The sequence below is a fragment of the Mustela nivalis genome (assembly GCF_964662115.1).
Source record: "Mustela nivalis genome assembly, chromosome: 2".
Classification (NCBI taxonomy): Eukaryota; Metazoa; Chordata; class Mammalia; order Carnivora; family Mustelidae; genus Mustela; species Mustela nivalis.
This window is the reverse complement of record NC_139021.1, coordinates 100,210,840-100,230,366: the sequence shown is the minus strand read 5'-3', so window position 1 is coordinate 100,230,366 and position 19,527 is coordinate 100,210,840. Positions and strand designations below refer to the sequence as shown.

Here is a 19,527-nt window from a genome sequence, read left to right as displayed (position 1 = left end):
ACAGGAAACAACATGTGTTGGAGAGGATGTGGAGAAAGGGGAACGAACCCTCTTCCACTGTTGGTGGGAATGCAAGTTGGTGCAGCCTCTTTGGAGAACAGTGTGGAGATTCCTCATGAAATTAAAAATAGAACTTCCCTATGACCCTGCCATTGCACTCCTGGGTATTTACCCCAAGGATACAGATGTCGTGAAAAGAAGGGCCATCTGTACCCCAATGTTTATAGCAGCAAGGGCCACGGTCGCCAAACTGTGGAAAGAACCAAGATGCCCCTCAACGGATGAGTGGATAAAAAAGATGTGGTCCATATACACTATGGAGTATTATGCCTCCATCAGAAAGGATGAATACCCAACTTTTGTAGCAACATGGACGGGACTGGAAGAGATTGTGCTGAGTGAAAAAAGTCAAGCAGAGAGAGTCAACTATCATATGGTTTCACTTATTTGTGGAGCATAACAAATATCATGGAGGAAAAGGGGTGTTAGAGAGGAGAAGGGAGTTGGGGTAAATTGGAAGAGGAGATGGATCATGAGAGACTATGGACTCTGAAAAACAATCTGAGGGGTTTGAAGTGGCGGGGGGGTGGGAGGTGGGGGTACCAGGTGGTGGGTATTATAGAGGGCACGGATTGCATGGAGCACTGGGTGTGGTGAAAAAATAATGAATACTGTTTTGCTGAAAATAAATAAATTGAAAAAATTTTTTTAAAAATAAATTAAAAATAAAACCCTGTCACAGACCCCCCCCCAAATAAATGAATAAATAAATAATGAATAAGTAAATAAATAAAACAAAGTGGAAATAAACAAACAAAAAGCTCACCTGGGATGTGTTTCTTTTCTGCTCTGAGTCGAGGAGGGAGAGCTGAGGAAGAAGGAAGGAAGAAGGAAGTTAGAAGAGACTTGGCCTGCCTTGCAGTTCCTGGATTCACCTGCCTACGCAGCGCCACATACAAGATACTTACATGCCCATGTGTGGCTCCGACAGATGTTGAGCTTAGACATGATACTCTTCACTGAGTGAATGTAAACAATTGTTCCTTCTGGATTTATTATCAATTTAGGTTCTGTGACACAGAAAAATTAAAAACATGAGAAGATGAGTTGAACATTTACCAGTAACCTAAAGGAGGAAACACTATGGCCTTTTCAGAACTGATGTGGGAAAAATTAAAAATTAAAAATCTCAAGCCACATTGTTATTCTGTTTTCCTGTGAACACTATTAATCCCCTGAGGTCAGAAAATCCAAGAAACTCTGGAAAAAAGAGATGGGGGTGTCGAAGCCAAGATAAAAAAATAAATGTTTAATGTTGGTTTCTTACAACTTTCAAAAGGTCATTAAATAAGAAACTATCTTTGACTTAATTAAACTATCTATGACTTAACCCACTGAGCCACCCAAGAACTCCTGGAGAGACTTTGTGAAACAATCTCGTATAAACAGAGGAGTTTTCCAGAGTAGCAGATAGGAAAATGAACGTTTCAGTCTCCTAGGTGCCCTCAGGAGTCTCCTCTTCTGGATGTCCAAAAATGCAGGTAGTTAACATACAGCGCAGTATTGCGTTCTGCAGTACAACTCGGGGACTCATCACTTCTCTCCACCACTCAGTGCTGACCACAAGTGCCTTTCTCAATGCCTATCATCTAACGACTCCTCTCCAACCCACTTCCCTCCATGACCCCACAGAAGTGTGCAGGGATGCCTTCACCCTCAGAGTTCTGTCATGAGCCATCGCCACGGTGACCTGATGACACGCGTCCATCCTTCCGTTTCAACTGTCACTCTGTGAGCCGAGGTTGTGGCGGTTTGGTGAGCGGCTGTAGAAGTCCCCACGATGGGGAATCTTAACTGCTGTTGTACGGGTATGTGCCTATCGATTTTCTCAATTCTCTTCTCTCGAGCTGGTTGCCTCCCTTTCACAGAGACAGGCTTCTTCCCTTTGGCTTTTCCGCTCAACCCTCTGATTCCTCCACCCGGTTCGATGCCTGTGCTTGTTCGTTTGTCTGGGTGATTTCGCTAGGATTTCGTGGGGAAGCTGCCATCCTTAAAGTACTTCTACGTTCAGAAAACCATACTCTTTCTGAATACCCATTTCGGACACAGTCCTAAAGGGACAACACACAGGTCACACGCCACACTGCTGTCCCCGGATCAGGAGAACCTTGGTGCGACCCAGGCACCACATTTGAGGGGGAGGAATTGCCGGTCACCTCTTCCCGATGGACACGACAAAATCGGAGAGGAAGGGTCAGCGGTCGAAATGCAGCTGTTTTTAGAAGGAGAGACACTGGAAGATAGCGGGGTGGTCTCATGGGTTGATGTGCAGGGTTTCACGGGCCGTCTGCTTGATGCCGGGGAGTGCACGGGAACGGGCTGTGCCACCGGGTGGGTGGACAGAACACACGGCAGTTGCACAGTGGACTGTCTGCTGGTCTCAAAGGTACTGCTGGGCTGGGTTCTCCAGGCCCGGCCTAGGGAGGGAGACAGGAGACTGTCCGCTTAACCTACAGTCTCCAGAGGGGATCAAGAGACCTGAGAGTAGACAGGGGATGCTGGCAAAAATGAGAGAGTAGGGAGGGACTCACGCCAGCCAGGGTAGCCTCACTTCCATCCAGGCTCCTCAGAGCAGTCCGCATGGCAAGAGCGGGCCCCTCAGCATCATCCGTCTCCTTCCTGAAACCAACCACCCCACATGGCCAGCCCACATGGCCACCTCCATGATCGTTCGTACCATCGACTGCTCCTCGGGACTGGCGAGCTCAAGGCAAGCGTGTTCTTGGTGGGGTCAAAGTGTAACCTGTGGGAGCGGAAGGCAAGCGAGTTCTCGACGGGGTCCTATGTGACCGTTGGGAGTCTGAATCACCTTGGGAGCCAAGCAGAACCCCAGGAGCCGTGGGCTGCAACTGGCCTTCAGGACAGCCTTGGCGACTGGGCTGACCTTGCAGAGAGGTGAGGGAACGTGGCCCATGCTACCCGTTCCTGGTCCTTCACTAGGGCCCCACTGGGCAGAAACCGCCACATAGTTGATGTCAGGGCCCCAAACACAGATGTGAGTGAGGACTGAGGCTGGTCTCGTGGCCCTCGCTCTCCCCTACAGAAACACTGGCACAGAGGAATTTCAGATTGTGAGAGCAGCTCTTGGTTCAGGGCTTCAGGACCTTTCCTCAGGGGCCGTGGGTTGGTGTCAGGGGCGGGGGGGATCTCTGGCCACAGGGAAACAACAACATCCCTGTCCCAGATCAATCCTTCATCGGGGCCCTCCACTGTCCTCCACTGTGGCTTCAACCACAGCCAGCCATCTAGCTGAGTCCCTAGGCGGTCACTTCCTCAACACCTGCGGAGCGGCTGGGCAGCATCCAGTCCTCCCCTAGGTCCCAGGTGCTCCTTAGACTCAATCACTTGGGACACCGTGGCGGCACACTAACGTCTAGGCCGGAGGGCAAGGAAGCGGGCACAGAGGGTTCTGGGGAACACTCTCGGGTAGGTGTGGCTGCTCAATGGCTGTGACTGAGGACATCACGCGTGCTCACGGCACTCTGTTGCGTTTCTGTCCTGTCTCTGCTCCATACAAGCCGTTGCCCACAGAACCTGTGGGTGTGGGAGGGGGCTGAATTCAGAGCACAGCACATGGTGACCTCTTCCTAAGTCCCACCTGGAGGGAGGAATGCCTGCTGGGCACCTGGCGAGTAGGGGCAGGAGACGGATGGACCAGAAGGAAAGGATGTCCAATCCCCCTATGGGCTCCTGACGACAAGGTGCCGACACTGTTCTCTATTTCTGTGCGTCTCCCAGAGTTCTGTGGGGAGTGTTTCCTCGACGATGTGGAGACGCCCCCACCCACGCCCCTCCCTCCACGAGGACCCAAGAAGAGAGTGCGGTTCTCCTTCCATGATGAGGTGTACATCATCAAGGACACCAAGGAAGGTACGTTGGGGATTGACTCATTACGTAGATTGGAGACACATTCTGTCGTTCACTAGCACATACATAACCGAAGCCTTTAAAACTGCTGAGACACATTGTCCTCTGATTTCACTGGTAGCCATTTCCCTCTATGCCGTCCGTCCGTCCCCTTTTACGTCCACGGGTCATGATGAGATCCTCATTCAAACTGGACCCAAGGGGCACAGGAAAAAAGTGTCTACTAGCTGAAGGGATAGATCTTAGGTCGTTCTGGAACACACAGGTCCCTACAGGTCTCCCCAGGAAACATGGTTCTTAGATGTGTAGGAAGGAAGAGACTATGTTTTCCGCTGAACAGAAAAATGGGCCAGAATACGACAGGAGGTTTCACGATGCCCCCCCCCCTTCACTTCCGCCCATTAGCCACATCTTACATGGGTGTGCTACGTATCTTCAAAGGAACAAAACGACCTCGCCACATTTGGGGAACTGAAGTACCCAGTACATTCCACGTGGTTACCGTTCTACAAATGGGGCCAATGCCTTCGGTGACGTCTTCTCATTTTGGAAACACAGAAATCTGCGCACTAATGTCTCACACAGCGGGGTTCCCAATAGCCCCAGACAGGCACTGCCCCCAAATCCATCACGGGAGGAAAGAACACATTCAATGGCATCCATACGCATCATGGAGTGCAATTCAGGCGCAAGAAGAAACAAAGGTTTCCAATATTTTACGAAACAGATGGGCCCTGGAAACCTAACACGCATTTTGAAAGCAAGCACACAAGGAAAGAGGTACATTACACGATCCCAGGCTTTGAGGACACTCCAGTAGGGACATTCGTAGACCCAGAAAGTGGAAGGGACGGTGCAGGGAGGAAACGGGGAGGGCCGGTCATGTCGTCACGGGTACAGAGGGGCCAGGGGATAGGATGGCAACGTTCTCCCCATAGATGGCAGTGCGGTCTACAAAGCATCACGGATGTCAGCACTGTCACCGAACGGACGCGTACTAACAAATACAACCGTCCCCAGTACTTAGATTCCATCACCGAAAAACCCACTACTCCAAGGCACGACAGAGGAGCGATAGGGTCCCACAGCAGAGGTGCAGGGGAGACAGCTGAACAGGCCCCATGACCAGCTGAAGAAGTGGCAAGCTGGCTTGGCTTCACAGTGGGCAGGAAGGCTCAGGGGACTGCGCCCTGAAACCCAGGGTGCCTTGAGTGTTTCCCAGACAGATGCTGAGAGTTCCCACTGATGACATCCCCTCCGTTAGAAAGCCAAGGCCCCATTTCCCTTTTCCATCCTGCTCCCCTCCTCTGTGTTTTGTGTACAGCACTGTGTACTGTCTCCACCACTGTGTCCAACACAGGCCTTGCGTGGTCACCCTTCACGTCCATTCCCTCTGGCCCCGCATCCACATCCAGCAGACTTAACTCCCCGAGTCATTCCTGAGTAGTGCAGCCAATGTCCTGACAGCTCCTCTCTGTTTTCCTAGACCGGGTGGAGGGACAGTCCAAGCACCTTCCTAGGGGCTGGAAAAAGGAAGGTCCCCCAACTCTCCCTGAGGTAAGCTCACCTCTCTTTCTCAGAGACATAAATGGTGCTTCCTTGATTTCTTCCATCAGTGGAGTTTGATGAACATCGGGCACTTTACCTCCCAGGGGAAGGGGGCAGCAGCCTCCCCTCATAGAAGAATGCTGGGTCTGACCTCTTACGCACAGTGGACCCAAAAAGGGTGATGACACAGGACAGCCTCAGTTACAAACTCCATGGGATCAAACACAAGGTTTCTGCTTGAAAGAGAACGTTCTGTCTGTTGATCAGAATGGACTTCGGAGATTGAATGATGCTCCAGCATCATTCAAACGGTCCTCCTGAACTCGGGTGGGGGGACATGGACTCAACCACGGGACCTCATCCAATTAACTGCCTGAAGTCCTCCCCAAACCAAAGAGCTGGCCCAACAGAGGACAGGATGCTGGGATCCTCACTGTGTTTCCTTTTCCCCAATCGCAGGTAGACGCTGGGAGCAAGGACAGCTGTACGTATTTAAGAGCATCGGGCTCTGGGGAGGAAATCTAGAGTACAAAGAAGCCTGCCCCCTGATTCTGGGTTCCAACAAGGAACGGGGGGTGGGGGATACTGACCGAGACTGTCCGGTGAGGCACGGTCACCACGTCGAACAGGGCCTGGAAGAACTCGTACATAGGGAAGGGCTGATCTGTGTGCACGTGGGATGAAGGCCCTGTGTGCGTGGGGGTGTGCGTGGGGGTGTGCAGGTGTGTGTATGTGTCCCCATGCGTTATGCTTGGGAACGTGATTGTGTGCCTTTCCCAGGAGATCTTTCTCACACTTCCACCACAGTCACAGTGCCCCCCTTCCAAAACACTCTCATCACCCTGGCACACTTGACATACTCCTTCCCCTACCCACCACAGCTGTACCTGGAGGACATTTCCCTTTGATTTCCTGAGACGGGCATGGTGCAGAGATGAAGGGACCAAACCCTTGACCTCCTACTTGGAAAGCCAAGATTGGAGCTCAGGTTCCAATCTGAAAGTTGCTCTGGCCTACCCACCTGTGTTAGTCCCTCAGCCAGGGGGGGTCATGATGTACCATGGGTGCTAGCTAGCAAAGGGCCATAAGCATCTGTGCACACAGCCAAATACCTAGATTCTATGATGGTCCCCCACAGGACCCAACATGACACAGTGGCTTCCATGGACACAGAAGCCAGGGCAAGCTTAGAAGCCCACGTTCAAGATTACAGCCTGGTCCCTGGAGTCAAGTGCACAGAGAAAAGCCACATCCTCGTGCTCAAGCCCACATGGCTGGAAAGCGTGTGGACCCGTGGAGGACAGAACAGGGCAACATCAGTCATAGCCGGTCTCAGTGTGTACACACGACCGACCAATGGCAGAAAAGCATCACGGAGGGAACTGACTGTACTTGATAAGATTTCCCTAAGCCTCAGGAAGGTTCAGATTCTCTAAGCACACACTCAAATACCACTAGCCAATAGGAAAGCAAGGTCAAGCTTGGGTGGAAGCTTTACACGCAACATCCCCGGAGCAAATCTCCTGCAAAGCAGGCCGACAGCCTATCAACACACACTCCAACAAGACTCCACTGTGTAAGCAACTTTCCACTGGTCAGAACACCTGGGAGGGTTCGGACAGCCACTGTCTTTACGGGAAACACGCACAAACACACACACACACACACACACACACACACACACACGGGACAGCTCAAGAACAGTGGAAGGATTCTATCACACTCATCGACGGTGATGGCTGTTTACAGAAGCTAAGATGTCCGTGCTCTCCAGTGTTGCACATGGCATTTTCTGAAGACAAAGAAAGGATGAGTGAAGCAAACTACTAGGCTCCTTTCCTGAGGGTTGAATGCAGCCTGGCAAGTGAGGCTGCTTTTTAGGCCGTGCAAAATCTTACAGAGACGTGATGCATATAGTCGCAGCAGGTGGGGATCTTGGGCCCAGAGCTGATGTCCAAAGCAGCAGCGTGGGACGCCTTAGTGGCACGTCAGTCAGGAGAGGTTATGGGACTCGGTCCTCACACAGAAGCCAGCTTAGGCTTCCCATGTACTGGACTGGCTATTTGGCTTTGATCGGGCTCACTTTAGCTAGAAAGACAAGAACCCTCTTCGCATTTCCTCCCTGCTCCTCTCCCATCCCTTCCCCTCTGCACCAAGGACAAGGCCCGGCAGCAGTGCCGCCCGTACCTCCTACGCTCCCCCACGCGCACACTCCCCTCCTGTCCTCATCCATCCAAAATCCCCGCCTACTTCCTGAGCAGCCTCACCAGTGTCCTCACGGTGCCTCTGTATCCTCCTAGCTCTCCACGATGACCTGATGGAAGAGCTACTACCCACTTTGAGGGCTGAGGAGGAAACTCCGACTCTCCCTCAGGTAAACTCATTGTTCCTCAACTTTTTATTTATTTAAGACAGAAAGAGAAGGAGAGAGAGAGAGACAGACAGACAAACAGACCGAGTGCGCACGAGAGCTCAAGCAGGGGGAGTAGCAGAGGGAGAGGAAGAAGCAGGCTCCCCTTTTCAAGCAGGGTGCCCAATGTGGGCCTCCATCCCAGGACCCTAGGATCAAGTCCTGAGCTGAAGGCAGAAGCTTCAATGTATGAACCGTTGGGTCACCTCGCTAAAGTCATTTTGTGCTTCTGAGGGACAGCCAGTGTTTGATTTCTCTTTCCATGAACATCTGAGCATGGACATGCCAGAGGGGAGAGACAATGTCCTTGGTGCTGAGAGCCTGCCATGTGGTTATACCATTAATGGACAGCGGATTGAGACGGGCACTGAGAAAACATCACCATCATTGCTTAGGCAATGGATGGTCGTGAGCATTTTCCACCAGGTCATTCTGTCTATGGGAAATGGCTTTGGAATGAGTTGCTGAAGAAAATGGACGGGGGAGTTTTGACATAACAAGCCGGAGCCTTTTCGGGAGGTCATTTCCTCCTCCTCTGGATCATAGACTCAATGACCGCATCCCATCTAGCTTGCTTACGACACACACCAAGGGCACAGAGATGTGTGCACACGGTGTGCACAGGGTGCGGGGATCCTCACTGGGTTTCCCTTTCTCCAGCTGCAGGAGGCGGTCACCGGATATGGCCCATATGCCTATTCCCCCATCACTCCCTTTAGGGAGACAGATGTAGCTGAAGATCAAGGTAGGGCTTTCTCTCCTCCTTTGGTCTGGAGAGCTTCCCCCCTTCTGAGTTCCTCCCGGGAACGGAAGCTGGGGCGGACTGAACAAACGGAGTGTCCTGCAGAAAACCAGGACCCTGTGCTACAGTCCCTGGAAACCAGTAGGTCATGCGGGCGGTGTGCTTGGTGCGTCTGAGGGTTGGGGCTTGTTTTCGCGTGGGTCGATGCGACGGGACCGGGCATGTGGGTGTGCGGACTCCGTCGAGTTTCACCAGAAGACATCTCCCACTGAATGGACTTGACGGCACGGGTCAAAGTTTCAAAGCCAAACCTCCTTCATCCCCGCTGCACACACCCCCCCTAGGACACCACATTCCTCCCTGACCCCAGCTCCACCTGGAGGGTTGCTCAGGATTCCCTTTCCTCAGACAGGGATGGGGAGAAAGGAAGGGGCCCACATCTGTCCTAGCTCGGGACGTTCCTAAGACAGGGTCAAAACACAAAGGAATCAGAAGCTACTTTAGTCGACCCAGACATCACCACCAGCCTTACAAAAACGCTCCCATCTTGAACGCACAGAGGGAAGGCTCACTGGCAAATGGCAATAGCCAGGAAAGCTTCATCATTAGCTCGGGGCCCGATCCGACTTCCTGACAATCTGCTACATGGCCAGGTTAGAGAGTGCCCTTCTCTCGCCTGGCCTCCGCTCTCTCGTGAACTTGCCTGGTCCTGACTGGGGGAGGTGGGTCCCGGGAAACTGGGTCCCGCGGACTCCAAGGACACACCCACATGTCACAGGCAAGGAAGACTGGGAAGAATCAGCACTTTGTGGATGGGGACTCTGTTGGAATGGTCAGATGTCAGTACGTAGAAATCCTGGGTCTTTGGTTTTCCTGACCCTGCATGACTCAGGGACAAATAGAAACCTCTAGGGTACTTGTGCTTGCATTGAATGCAACCCTGCCACACAGCATTCCTCTGCAGAAATACAATCTCCTAGTAGAGGTGAGAGATAGGTGGGAGCGGCCACGAATCGGTCTTGACAATGACCACGACACAGTCGCTGGTTGGAAGAGCTTGCCCGTCAGTACAACGGACCGTGTGTCTTAGTGTTTACCCACTTTCGGCTTGAAGAGGTCACCCTGATTCCATTCCCTGTAGCTCGAGTTCAGAGTCAGTATTTCTCCCTCCGTTCCTGCTCCTTGCCCTGACCTCTCTCGATGCAGCAGCAGCTTACTCAGTCCATACCCACGCAACCCAACGTCGCCATACACTCCCGGGCACGCCCACCCCAAGCGAAACTCCCTGAGCTCTTCCTACCGAGCCCCACCATTGGACTGACCATTCTGTGGATCTCTCCCTAGCTTGGCTGGATGGACAGGCGGGTGAACGTTCAACAGGAACGACAGAGGAAGACGCCCCGTTTTACACCAGAGTGGTACGCTGGCCTTTCTTTGGGGGAGACACAAAATTCTTCTGGCTTTTTAAATCAAGGTCACATAAAAAACAATCTCAGCGTGCACAATTGAAAGGGTAGGGAGAAGTTTGAGAGAGAATCTGTTACCAAATGCTACCTAACCCCGAAGGCATTGCAGGGGGGCTGGGACAACCACAGCATGATCACCTACCATCTGGAGGAGAGGGAGCTTTAGTACGGGTAGCAGCTATTCCTCCTTGGCACCTATTTTGTCCAGTGGGACCCGGCACGTGGGACCTCTAGGAAGACTGGGCACATCTGTGGAGAACTCATTTTGCTCTTGGGGCTCACGGGCCTCTAGCACCCTTCCCCATCTGGCTTCCTCTGGTGCCCCAGGGAACAAAAGAGCCATGCAAACAGGACAAAGCCTGATTTGATGTTCATACTGTTTTCTATTCTGAAATCACAGGTGTCCCTGCTGGAAGGGGATGGCGGTAAGTATTCTGTACTCTAGAGTCACTCACTTGTTTGCAACAACCTGGAAAAGGGCCAAGGTCGGGGCTTCGTCGCAGCCACGATGAGAACCACCCTGATTCCAGGTCTGGCGGAATGAGAAGAAGGGTCAGGGTAACAGAAAGGGATTTCCTGGGGAAAGACCCGTGGCTTCATGGCCCTGTCCCCGGAAACTACTGCGCTGCTCTTAGGTGGTGCAGGTTTGGGGGCAGGCAGTAGGTGTGCCTTGGAGATGGACTATTTCACAGCTACTCCAGGCCCTGTAGCTCCAACAGGAGGCAGAGTTTCTATTCACATCCCTGCTCCTCTCCAGGACCTTTCGTCCTCCATCCAGGAAGGGCCCACTGCAGCTCAGTCCATACTGATGAGCTCCCCACCTCCACACACATGTCCACACGTGCACGCCAAGCAAAGCTCCCCGAGCGATTCCCAAAGAGTCCCATAGGGGTCCCGACATTCTCTGTGTGTATCCACCCAGATCCCCTGGCTAGCCTGTACGATGACCTTGACGTGGACAGCACAGAGGGAGAGGGCCCATTGTTCACCAAGGTGGTAAGTCAGCCTTCCTTCAGGTGAGGTACAGCATCCCTTATTTCCCTGATACTCGCAATCAGATCCAAACATCTCGGCATGTACAATGTCCTTGGTGGAGAGATTCCTGAGAGAGCGACTCTTAGCCAGGGACGCCCCATTCCAAAGACCCTGCAGGAAACAGCAGGTTCGGTTACTGTCCATAGGGTCGTGAGCTTTTTCACGGGTGATACTGACACCGCCGTGCCACCTAATGGACCCAGGGCATGCGACCTCTAGGTGGATTCCATATCACTGCCCATGACCCTGCCCATCACCAAGAGACCAAAAGAGCTGTGCACACAGGACAAGGCAGGACTTGATGTTCATCATGTTTTCTTTTCTATAATCGCAGGTGGCCCGGCTGGAAAAGGAGCTTAGTGGTAAGTATGCTGTCCTCTAGAGTCACTCATTGCTTTTGAGCAACCTGGACAAGGGGCAAGGTGGGGCTTCCTTGCAGGCTTCATCTTGAGAGCCACCCACAATCCAGATCCTGTTGCAACGAGACTAAGGGTCATGTTCCGGACCGAGAACCCAGGCCTCGTGACCCTGGCCCCGGAAGCTACCGTGCTGCTCTTAGGTGCTGTAGGATCGGGTGCTGGGCACGTGGTCTGTTTCCATGGGAATCCATGTGCTGTGATTCTCAGGGTTGGTGTGTGTGTGTCAGGTGGGTGAATGCTGCGCTCTCGAACAGGTCTGGTCCCCTCAAAATGGCGATTAATGGTGTCCACGTCCTCGGGGACGTTTCCCATCACTGTCACGTCAGGAACGTGACATGGAAAAACTCTTCAACACCTACAGTTGAAAGAGGTGTTCTTTCCTTGCAAAATCACATCAATTCCCTCAGAAAACAAATCCCGTCGCTAACTAGGAAGGGCTAGACTGTGCCCCAAAGACACAAGTGTGTCCCTGTTACTGAGTCAGCGTCCATGGGGTTCTCCCGCCAAGGTAGGTCTCGGGCAAGAATGGTCACAGCACCTCCCTCTTGACACTGCACTCACACACACACACGTTCGTCTCTGCATCAGAGGCCCCACGATGCGTCTTCCCAACCTCATCGCAAGCACTGAGTGCTGGGACACACTTCCTCCCTTCTGCAGGCGGCATCCGGGGCAGCCGCATGCAAAAGCCCGTTCGGGGATGACGCGCACAAAGGGGCAATGGCCAGGGAACAGATGGGGCCAATTCACTCCGTGTTTCTCCATGGAGAATTACCATTTCCCTGCAGATACTGTGTCTAAGAATGCAACTGGCCTTCTCCCAGGGAAACCCCACACCCACCACTGGTCCTTGCTGGGGCACTTGCAGGTGGGCCCAAAAGGTGTCCTATCCAAGGGGGAATGAGGTCGTCTTCAGGGACTGAGGATCACTGGCGGCACCTGGGCCCCCTCCATGCAGGAACGAAGGGTGCTCTGGGCATCGCAAGGTGGCCAAAAAGAACCTCAAACCTCAACAGGGGTGACAGGACAATCACCACCCATTTTGCTGGCCATCTGTCCATGCAAGAGGGCCTTGTTAGATTCGGGAGGTTTGGGCCAATAGATAACTCAAGGGGGTTCAGTGCCTGGGAATGGAAACAGAGCCAAATCAGGGTTTCAGAGTTCTTTGGCAACCAACAAGACTTTCTCTCATGAGAACATGTATTGGAAACAGAATCTGATTTTCCAACATCTCTTTTTCTCTCTCGCACGCGCGGGATCCACGGGAGTACCTTTCGCTGCTCTCCGAGGACACTCAACGGGCTTTTCCAGGGTAGTTGCATTCCAGTCTGCATTCCACATATTGCATACAAAGTCTCCAATTTTCTGCCTCCTTCCAACATGGGTACTGGGTTTGAATTCCTGGTTTGGGTCCTCGCTACCCTAACTACAATGCCACAGCTCGGCGTCCTTTGTATTCGCATTGCCCTCACGATGCCTTATGCTGAGCATCTTTTCGTACGACGTCTGACTGACCGAGTTATTTGTTCCCTTTGCAGCACAGACTATTCCAGTCTTTTTCTCGATTCTTTCATTTGGTGAAATCACAGTCTTCTTTTGTTTGGTTGGTTTTCTTTGTTGTTCTTCCTTTACGTCAGTGAACACACCTTTTCTGAAATAAGGATTGCCAAGGGGGTCTCCAATCTGTGGGCTGCCTTTTCACTCTGTTCGCTGTTTCAGAAGAGGATGCTTTTTCTGGGCGGTCCTCTTGGGAAGCATCGTGATGCCAACATGAGCGCATTTCCGGGGCCATTTATCTTCGGCTCCCAGGTGCCCCTGACTCTTTGTATGCCAGCACCCTCCTGTTGGCTCAGGGGAGTCATCCAAGGTATTGGAAGGTCAGCTTCTAGAGACCCACCACTGACTTCTTCATATTCAGAAACGTCGTGGCTCCTTGTGTTCCTTTATGGTTCCCTTATCTATTCTAGCAGCTTCTCTGTCCCAAGAGCAGCACATTGTATGCTTTAGATCCGTGCTGCATGGAATCCGTTCCCCACTTATTCTAGGAACTGGGGCTTCACCTTCATCTCTTCGGGGCCAAAGACCTCCGGCAGCACCTGGTGGGTGTGTGTGAGCCCGGGAACGTCTTCCCTTGATCAACGTCCCTGTCACGCCAGCCACAGATGCCTGAAAAATATGCAGGAGAGCAGGCCTGGTCTCTCGCTCCTGGTTGGTGTCTAGTGCTGAGTGATCCAGGAATGAGTCTGTCTAGTATCCATCGTACACAGTCATTTCTTATCTCAGTGCAGTACACAGAAATCAAGGGAACGAAAACATCCAGTTGCTCACTCCCACTAGCCACACGTCAAGAGTCCCATAACAACTGGAGTTTCCGATGGTTGCGCTGGGAGGGGACAGCGGTCATGGGCATGCAGAACGGACACTGAGGTGGCTGCTGCAGCATCCTGGCCTCATTAGAAGGCATGAGACTCCAATCCCCGTCTCCTCCAAGGGCTCCGGCTCCGCCAGCCCCGTGAACCTCTGAAAGCACAGCAGAAGAGTCAGGCAGATGCTGCACGGCCCAGAGACATCTCAACGCACTTGGGAGGAAGGGGTGAGGCGGTTTCTCTCCTAATGGCATTGCTCCTCTTTCAGTTCTTACAGATCTCCTGGTAGAGAGCATCGAGGACTACTCCTTCAGTGAGGACGAAGTCTCTTCAGGTAGGGAATGGCACCGAAGAGGGGAACATGGGGACATGGCTCCCGGGAACATGGGGTTGCCCCTGCCGCTCCGGAGAATGAAGAAGGTGGGTCAAAAACCACCAAGGACAGGGATGCTCTGGCACAGGCATGATTTGCTCATGTCACGGTTTCGGGATGAAAAGAACAGACGAGGTGTCCACGGGCCTTTAGGGTAGGCTGGGTTTGTCATCACCACTCGACTCCTTGCGCGGCTCCTTGAAGGATCTTTCCCATCAAAGCTGCTCGTGCCTCCCTTGGCCGCTGCCACATGTCAAAGCTTGGCCTCTTTGCTCATGGCCTTTCGGGAATGGTGCACAAGAGATTCTGAATCTTTCTTGGCACGGGCCCAGACCTGGTCATGCTCAGGACTTGGCGGCCCCAACCGCACTCTACTGGGCAAGAGAACCGCGACACTACGCTCTGGTCTGAGCCAGGAGGTAGAAGACAGGTCTAAATTCTCTCCCTCCTAACCTCCACTACCAAACCGTCCCGGTTCTCTCCAAGCTGCTATACTTCAAGGAGATGCCCAGAGCTGCAGAAGGGAAAGCGTACTTCCCCTGGGTTCACTACACAGGTTCCTGTAAATCGTACCTTCTGCCAGCCTTCACACCCCAGCCGAGTCTGACCTGTGGACGTGTTCCCAAGGGCAGGATGCCCCCATGCAGCTCCCCTGGAGAACCCCTGTCGCGGGCCACAGTCCCCTGGGCCTGTGTGAAGGGGCTGCTGGACCTGCTTCACACACTTGCTGCCCCGGGTCCACTCTACCTCTCACCAGCTGGCATCGAGGCATAGCACAGAGCCTCTTGGGAGCAGGGCCAGGGAGTCACGGTTCCTCTCACAAACCCACCTCGCCGCTCACAGCCCTGGCCATGCTCCCCACTCCCTAGGCATGCCCACACGGCAAACGTTCCTCAGGCCTGCCCAGGGCCCTACACACACCCCGACCCCGTCCATTCCCGGCAAGCCTCAGCAGGAGCACTGGCAGGAATCCTGTGTTTCAGTAACCACACCGATGGATGCTTTCCAGGGCTGCCCTGAACAGCTGAGGGCGCCTGCACAATTTCCCATGCTCCCGTCTCCATTCAACCTCTCTAACACTTAGGGAAACAGAGGGCGTTGCGTTCCCTGAAACACGTCCCTGGGAAGGTCATCCCAGTCCCTGGGCAGACATGGGCTGTGGGGAGGAGGTGGGCCATCTCTCCCTGCATTTCTCCAGCAATCCCAGGCCCATGACAACAGCTCCCAGCACAGACAGATCGGGGGATTGATTCCAGGGGACCCAGCATATCTCCTCTCTTTCATGGTTGCCCCCTCCTGGACAACAATAGGACTGGTGGAGCTTGGCAGGGGGAAGGACATGGAGCATCTCTAGGGGAGGAGGTGGAAGAGGACGAGGAGGAAGACAGAGAGCAGGGAAGGACAAGTACAAGGACAGAGGAAGACAAAGTCCCGCAGAGGCAGTCTTAGGGACAGTGACAGCTTCCAGGGGGGAAAGGATCACACAGCCGGGCTTCCGGGTCTTGGAGAGAATCGGAGGTGGGAAGAGCAGGTGGGCAACCGGAGACCCCCCTGTACCCTGCGGAAATCAAGCGACCAAGGCCAAGGAGGACTCGGAGCTAGGGACACACCCCACTAAGGGCAGAGCCCAGCAACCCCAGAGCAGTGGGTCGCCAGCTGCACTAACTCCCTTTTGTCCTCTCTCATGGCCAACCCCAGCATCCTCGCTGCTCTCTGACCCGGAGAAGGATTCCACGGACGACGCTTCCGTCGGAAGGAGCCACCCTGTGCCTGTAATGCACTTCCACCTCCATCTCTTGGGCTTTCTCTCTCCTCTGTCCATAAGCGCCTCCTCCCAGCGCTTCCCCTTTCCCTGCTTTGACGATGCCCACCCTGGAGGCCCTCGTCTCCGGCAGGCACTCAAGCTTTACATCGGAACTGCTGCATGAAATCCCCGGGCAGCCCTCCTCACCCCTTTCCTACCATCACCCTGACCCCTCACTGCTGACTCTGGGAAGCAGCCCCAGACAGCAGAGCAGAGAGGAGGGCTGGGAGTCAGCAGGGCACGGCTCACCCGGCTGGAGGGCCCTCGGGAAGGGAGGCTGGGTGTGAGTATCCCCACACTTGGTTCTCTGATGCCGGGGAGTCTGTGCTCATGCCCACTTCTGCTCTTGCTCTTAGCTCTCAAGAAGCTTCCCTTCGGTGGACTTGGCGCAAACGACAAGGGAAGCAGAAGAAGAGGAGGACTCGGGAACGGGGTGAGTCGGGCAGGAAAAGGGGCCGGTGAACATGGACACACGTTCTCCCTCGTTGCCCAGTCCCTGTTGTGGGCACCTCGGCAAACCGCACAAAACCCTTGGGTGCTGCCCTAGCCTCTGACCACAAAGAGGAGAGGAGAGGAAGGTCCCAGTCCCTGCAGGCACTAGGAAGACCTGAGAACATCCCACGGGGAACCTCCACCTAATCCAGGCAACTCCCTGTGGTGGTTAGGCGCTGTCGTCCAGGAGCTGCTGATCTTGGAGGGAGGGCCCTGGCTACCTGGAGGGACTGGACCCCAGGCAGCCTAGGCACAGTGACCTTCTGGAAAAGGGCTCCACGCCCCCCATTGAGCCCCTCCCTCTGCACGACACAAGCCTTGCCCTCCCACCCTGCAAAAGTCAGCAGATGGCTGACTCCCAGACGACACTACTCGAGAAGAGACAGTGGTGAGGTGGCCTCATCTCCCACTTCAGGCACGTGAGAAATGAGCAAACAAGACAGGCCCCCGGGCTCACAGGAGCAGGACAGCTCACCCCTCCCAGCGCTGCATCCCTGTGGGCACGTAGTCGGGCCCGGTCTCCAGCTGAGTCATGTCTGCCGGCCACTCCCATACGATCTGACCAACACCTCCAGTCCCCCGAGCCTCCAAGATGCCTCGTGGGAGGTAGTGGGTCCCCTCATGGCACCATTTTGCTTTGTGAGTTTCATACTCTAGAGACTCTCCTCGATCCCTCAGTCGGCAGGGGAGATTCACCAGGAAAAGGCCACCCTGCTTGCTCCCACCTCACCCAACACCTGCCCACAGCTCGTAGACTGTGCCAATTCACTTCCCATGGGGGTCGGGAGCACGTGGTCTCTGCCACGCCACCTGCAACACTCATGTGGGCAAAGGCTCCCCTTCTCTGTCCAGGGCTCTCAGAGAGGCTGGGGAAGGGACAGCCCAGCAGGAGGAGGACCCCGCCGTCATGGAGGAGGACGCTCAGGGAAGGGCCTGAGGGACCCTGGCTGTGAAGCCTTCATTCAGCCCCAGGGGGCCCACGGGAAATTCCCCTTTCTTCACGTCATGCATGGGTCCTGCAGGGAAACCTCCACCTCAACACCTCAGAAGACATATTCCCCCAAACCCCACAGGCCTCTGGTAAGACATGGCCTAAACCACACGCCACTCACTATCTCACACCACTCCACCCGTTGTCTCCACAGCTGCGCCACAGGACAGTGTGCCCACCACCCCGAGGCACCAAAGGCTCCTGGGGTGCTCCGACAAAGGGAGCCAGGAGGGCCCTGGGGCCCCACTTGCGGCTCCGATTTGGGCCCGGAGGAGGATTCGGCGTGAACACACAGGGAAACACGCCTGCAGGAACGGCTCTCTTACGCCGGACCTCCGTAGGCCAAAGAGACGACTTCTGGGCAGCCCACCAGAGGACGGCACTGGAGCCCCGAGGACGAGACGAGAGGACCCTCTGAGTCGGCCGCCACACCCAGAGCTGGCTGCCCAGGCCCTGCCGATGACGGACACTTGGAGCACGAGGCAACCACCTGGGCCCACAACAATCCGTTGTGTGGGGAGACTGGGCCCACCTGGGACTGGGCCCAACTGGGACTGGGCGGGACAGCAGCCTTCCCGTCGTCTCCCCTGTCTGCTGCAGGGGCTGTCCCCTGCAGTCCCCGGCAACCCTGCAGAGCATGACACATGCAGGACGAAGCGGCACTGCCAGGGCCCCTTGACCACCCTGGGATCCACTCGAGGGGCAGCAGCCCTACCCCTGCTGGATTCCCCGAGGGTGCCGCACCGGAACCGCCCCTGTCGCTTCGACGCACAGGACCGTGACCAATGCTGGGCTCAACACTGGCAGCGGCCCCACAAAACGGGCCCCGCTCAGCCTGTGTTGTTTGGCAGCAGCAAGAGGTTTAGGGAGGAGAGGCTCTCCCCTGCACTCAGCGGCCTCTTCCTTTTACAACTCTGACAGCAGAGGCCTCCCCCAGCTGGGCCTACCCCACCTGACCAGGAACGACCCACGCGGAGGGACAGCTCTACGCCCCTATTCAGCAGGAAGAAGCTACAGAAGATGAGACCGTCCTCCTTCAACAACCTTAACCACGCAATGCTCCGCCCTGGTCAGGGGCACACGAGGAGGGAGGAGAAGGCTAGCTGAGCACCAAGCAGGAGCTGGCACGCCACACCGCCCCCCCAACCTGGGATACGGGGGACATCCCTCAGGCGCTCTGACTGCCCTCAAGCTGAGGAAAGGAAAAAACAGATTCTCCCCAGATGGCAAGACCGGAGTCTCCCTCGGTTTGTAAAAGTCCTCGTGATTCGGCAGGAATCAAGAGGCCCGCTTAATGAGAGCCTAGCGACCTGCCAGAGGCCCGGATCTCCGTTTCCTGAAGCCCTGACATCTCCCTCCCCTCCACGACACTGAGGGAGGCTGAGGCCGAAGGAAATGTCCGTAGGGACAGAGTTTCTTTTCAAACCTGCAGTCCCTTGAGAAGGACCTGTGAGAGGAGGAAGGTAACATTCCTCCAGGAAGCTCCCCACCATCTTTCAATTCATGCCTTCCTAGCAGGAAAAACCACCTTCCCTTCACAAGAGCAAAGCCAACTGTATCCTCGGTGTCCTCTGTCCTCCTGCCACGTTCTCGCAAAACTTCCCTTTTGCCTGACCTCCCCCAATGCCATCCCAGAGAGTCAGCCTCCCGTCACGACCCCAGCAAGCAGCCCTTTCTACCCAAGGGTCGTATCCCTGTGCTTTAATAAAAATCACCTCCTGCCAGCAAAGCCGTCTCAAGACTTCTTTCTTGACCATCGGCCTCTTGAATGCTAACCTCTTTCCTACATCAGTCCTGTCTCTTGTAGGGCTCCTGTGGAAACAACCCTGCAACACGTTGGGCCCATTTCTGTCAACTCTTCCGACTCCATCCACCTCACCCACTGCACATTCTGTGTCCTCCGAGGACCGGACCCTTCTGTGGTTCTTGCACTCAAACCCTCACATGGCCCCTC

At 54.5% G+C, this 19,527-nt stretch overlaps 2 protein-coding genes across 7 annotated transcripts in view; one reads left to right on the top strand and one right to left on the bottom strand.

Annotated features, from left to right (window-relative positions):
* Positions 1-19,527, bottom strand: part of LOC309859719 (uncharacterized protein) — a 284,862-nt gene that overhangs the window by 59,812 nt on the left and 205,523 nt on the right. For all 3 annotated transcript variants that reach the window (XR_014308860.1, XM_082720774.1, XM_082720775.1), the window contains exons 25-26: positions 969-1,070; positions 827-868 (exon numbers count right to left, since the gene is read on the bottom strand). Coding sequence is in view for 2 of the 3 variants with exons in the window: in XM_082720774.1 (XP_082576900.1) it covers positions 827-868; positions 969-1,070 (144 nt within the window). In the remaining variant the exon portion in view is untranslated. The remainder of the gene's footprint in view (positions 1-826; positions 869-968; positions 1,071-19,527) is intronic.
* LOC309859238 (uncharacterized protein) lies at positions 1,805-19,302 on the top strand. 4 transcript variants are annotated; one of them, XR_014308631.1, is made up of 9 exons: positions 1,805-1,868; positions 3,799-3,930; positions 5,414-5,484; positions 5,935-5,959; positions 7,776-7,849; positions 8,546-10,045; positions 10,494-10,518; positions 11,016-11,089; positions 11,348-11,393. XR_014308631.1 is itself a non-coding variant. In XM_082719834.1 (6 exons), exons 1-6 carry the CDS (start codon positions 10,925-10,927, stop codon positions 17,858-17,860), a joined length of 543 nt encoding a protein of 180 aa, XP_082575960.1. In that variant the 5' UTR covers positions 10,652-10,924; the 3' UTR covers positions 17,861-19,302. The 4 variants fall into 4 exon arrangements, 1 of the variants encoding a protein (XP_082575960.1); XR_014308633.1 differs by lacking the exon at positions 11,348-11,393 and having other exon boundaries at positions 1,811-1,868; positions 3,801-3,930; positions 11,016-11,091; XR_014308632.1 differs by lacking the exons at positions 5,414-5,484; positions 5,935-5,959 and having other exon boundaries at positions 1,811-1,868; positions 11,348-11,392.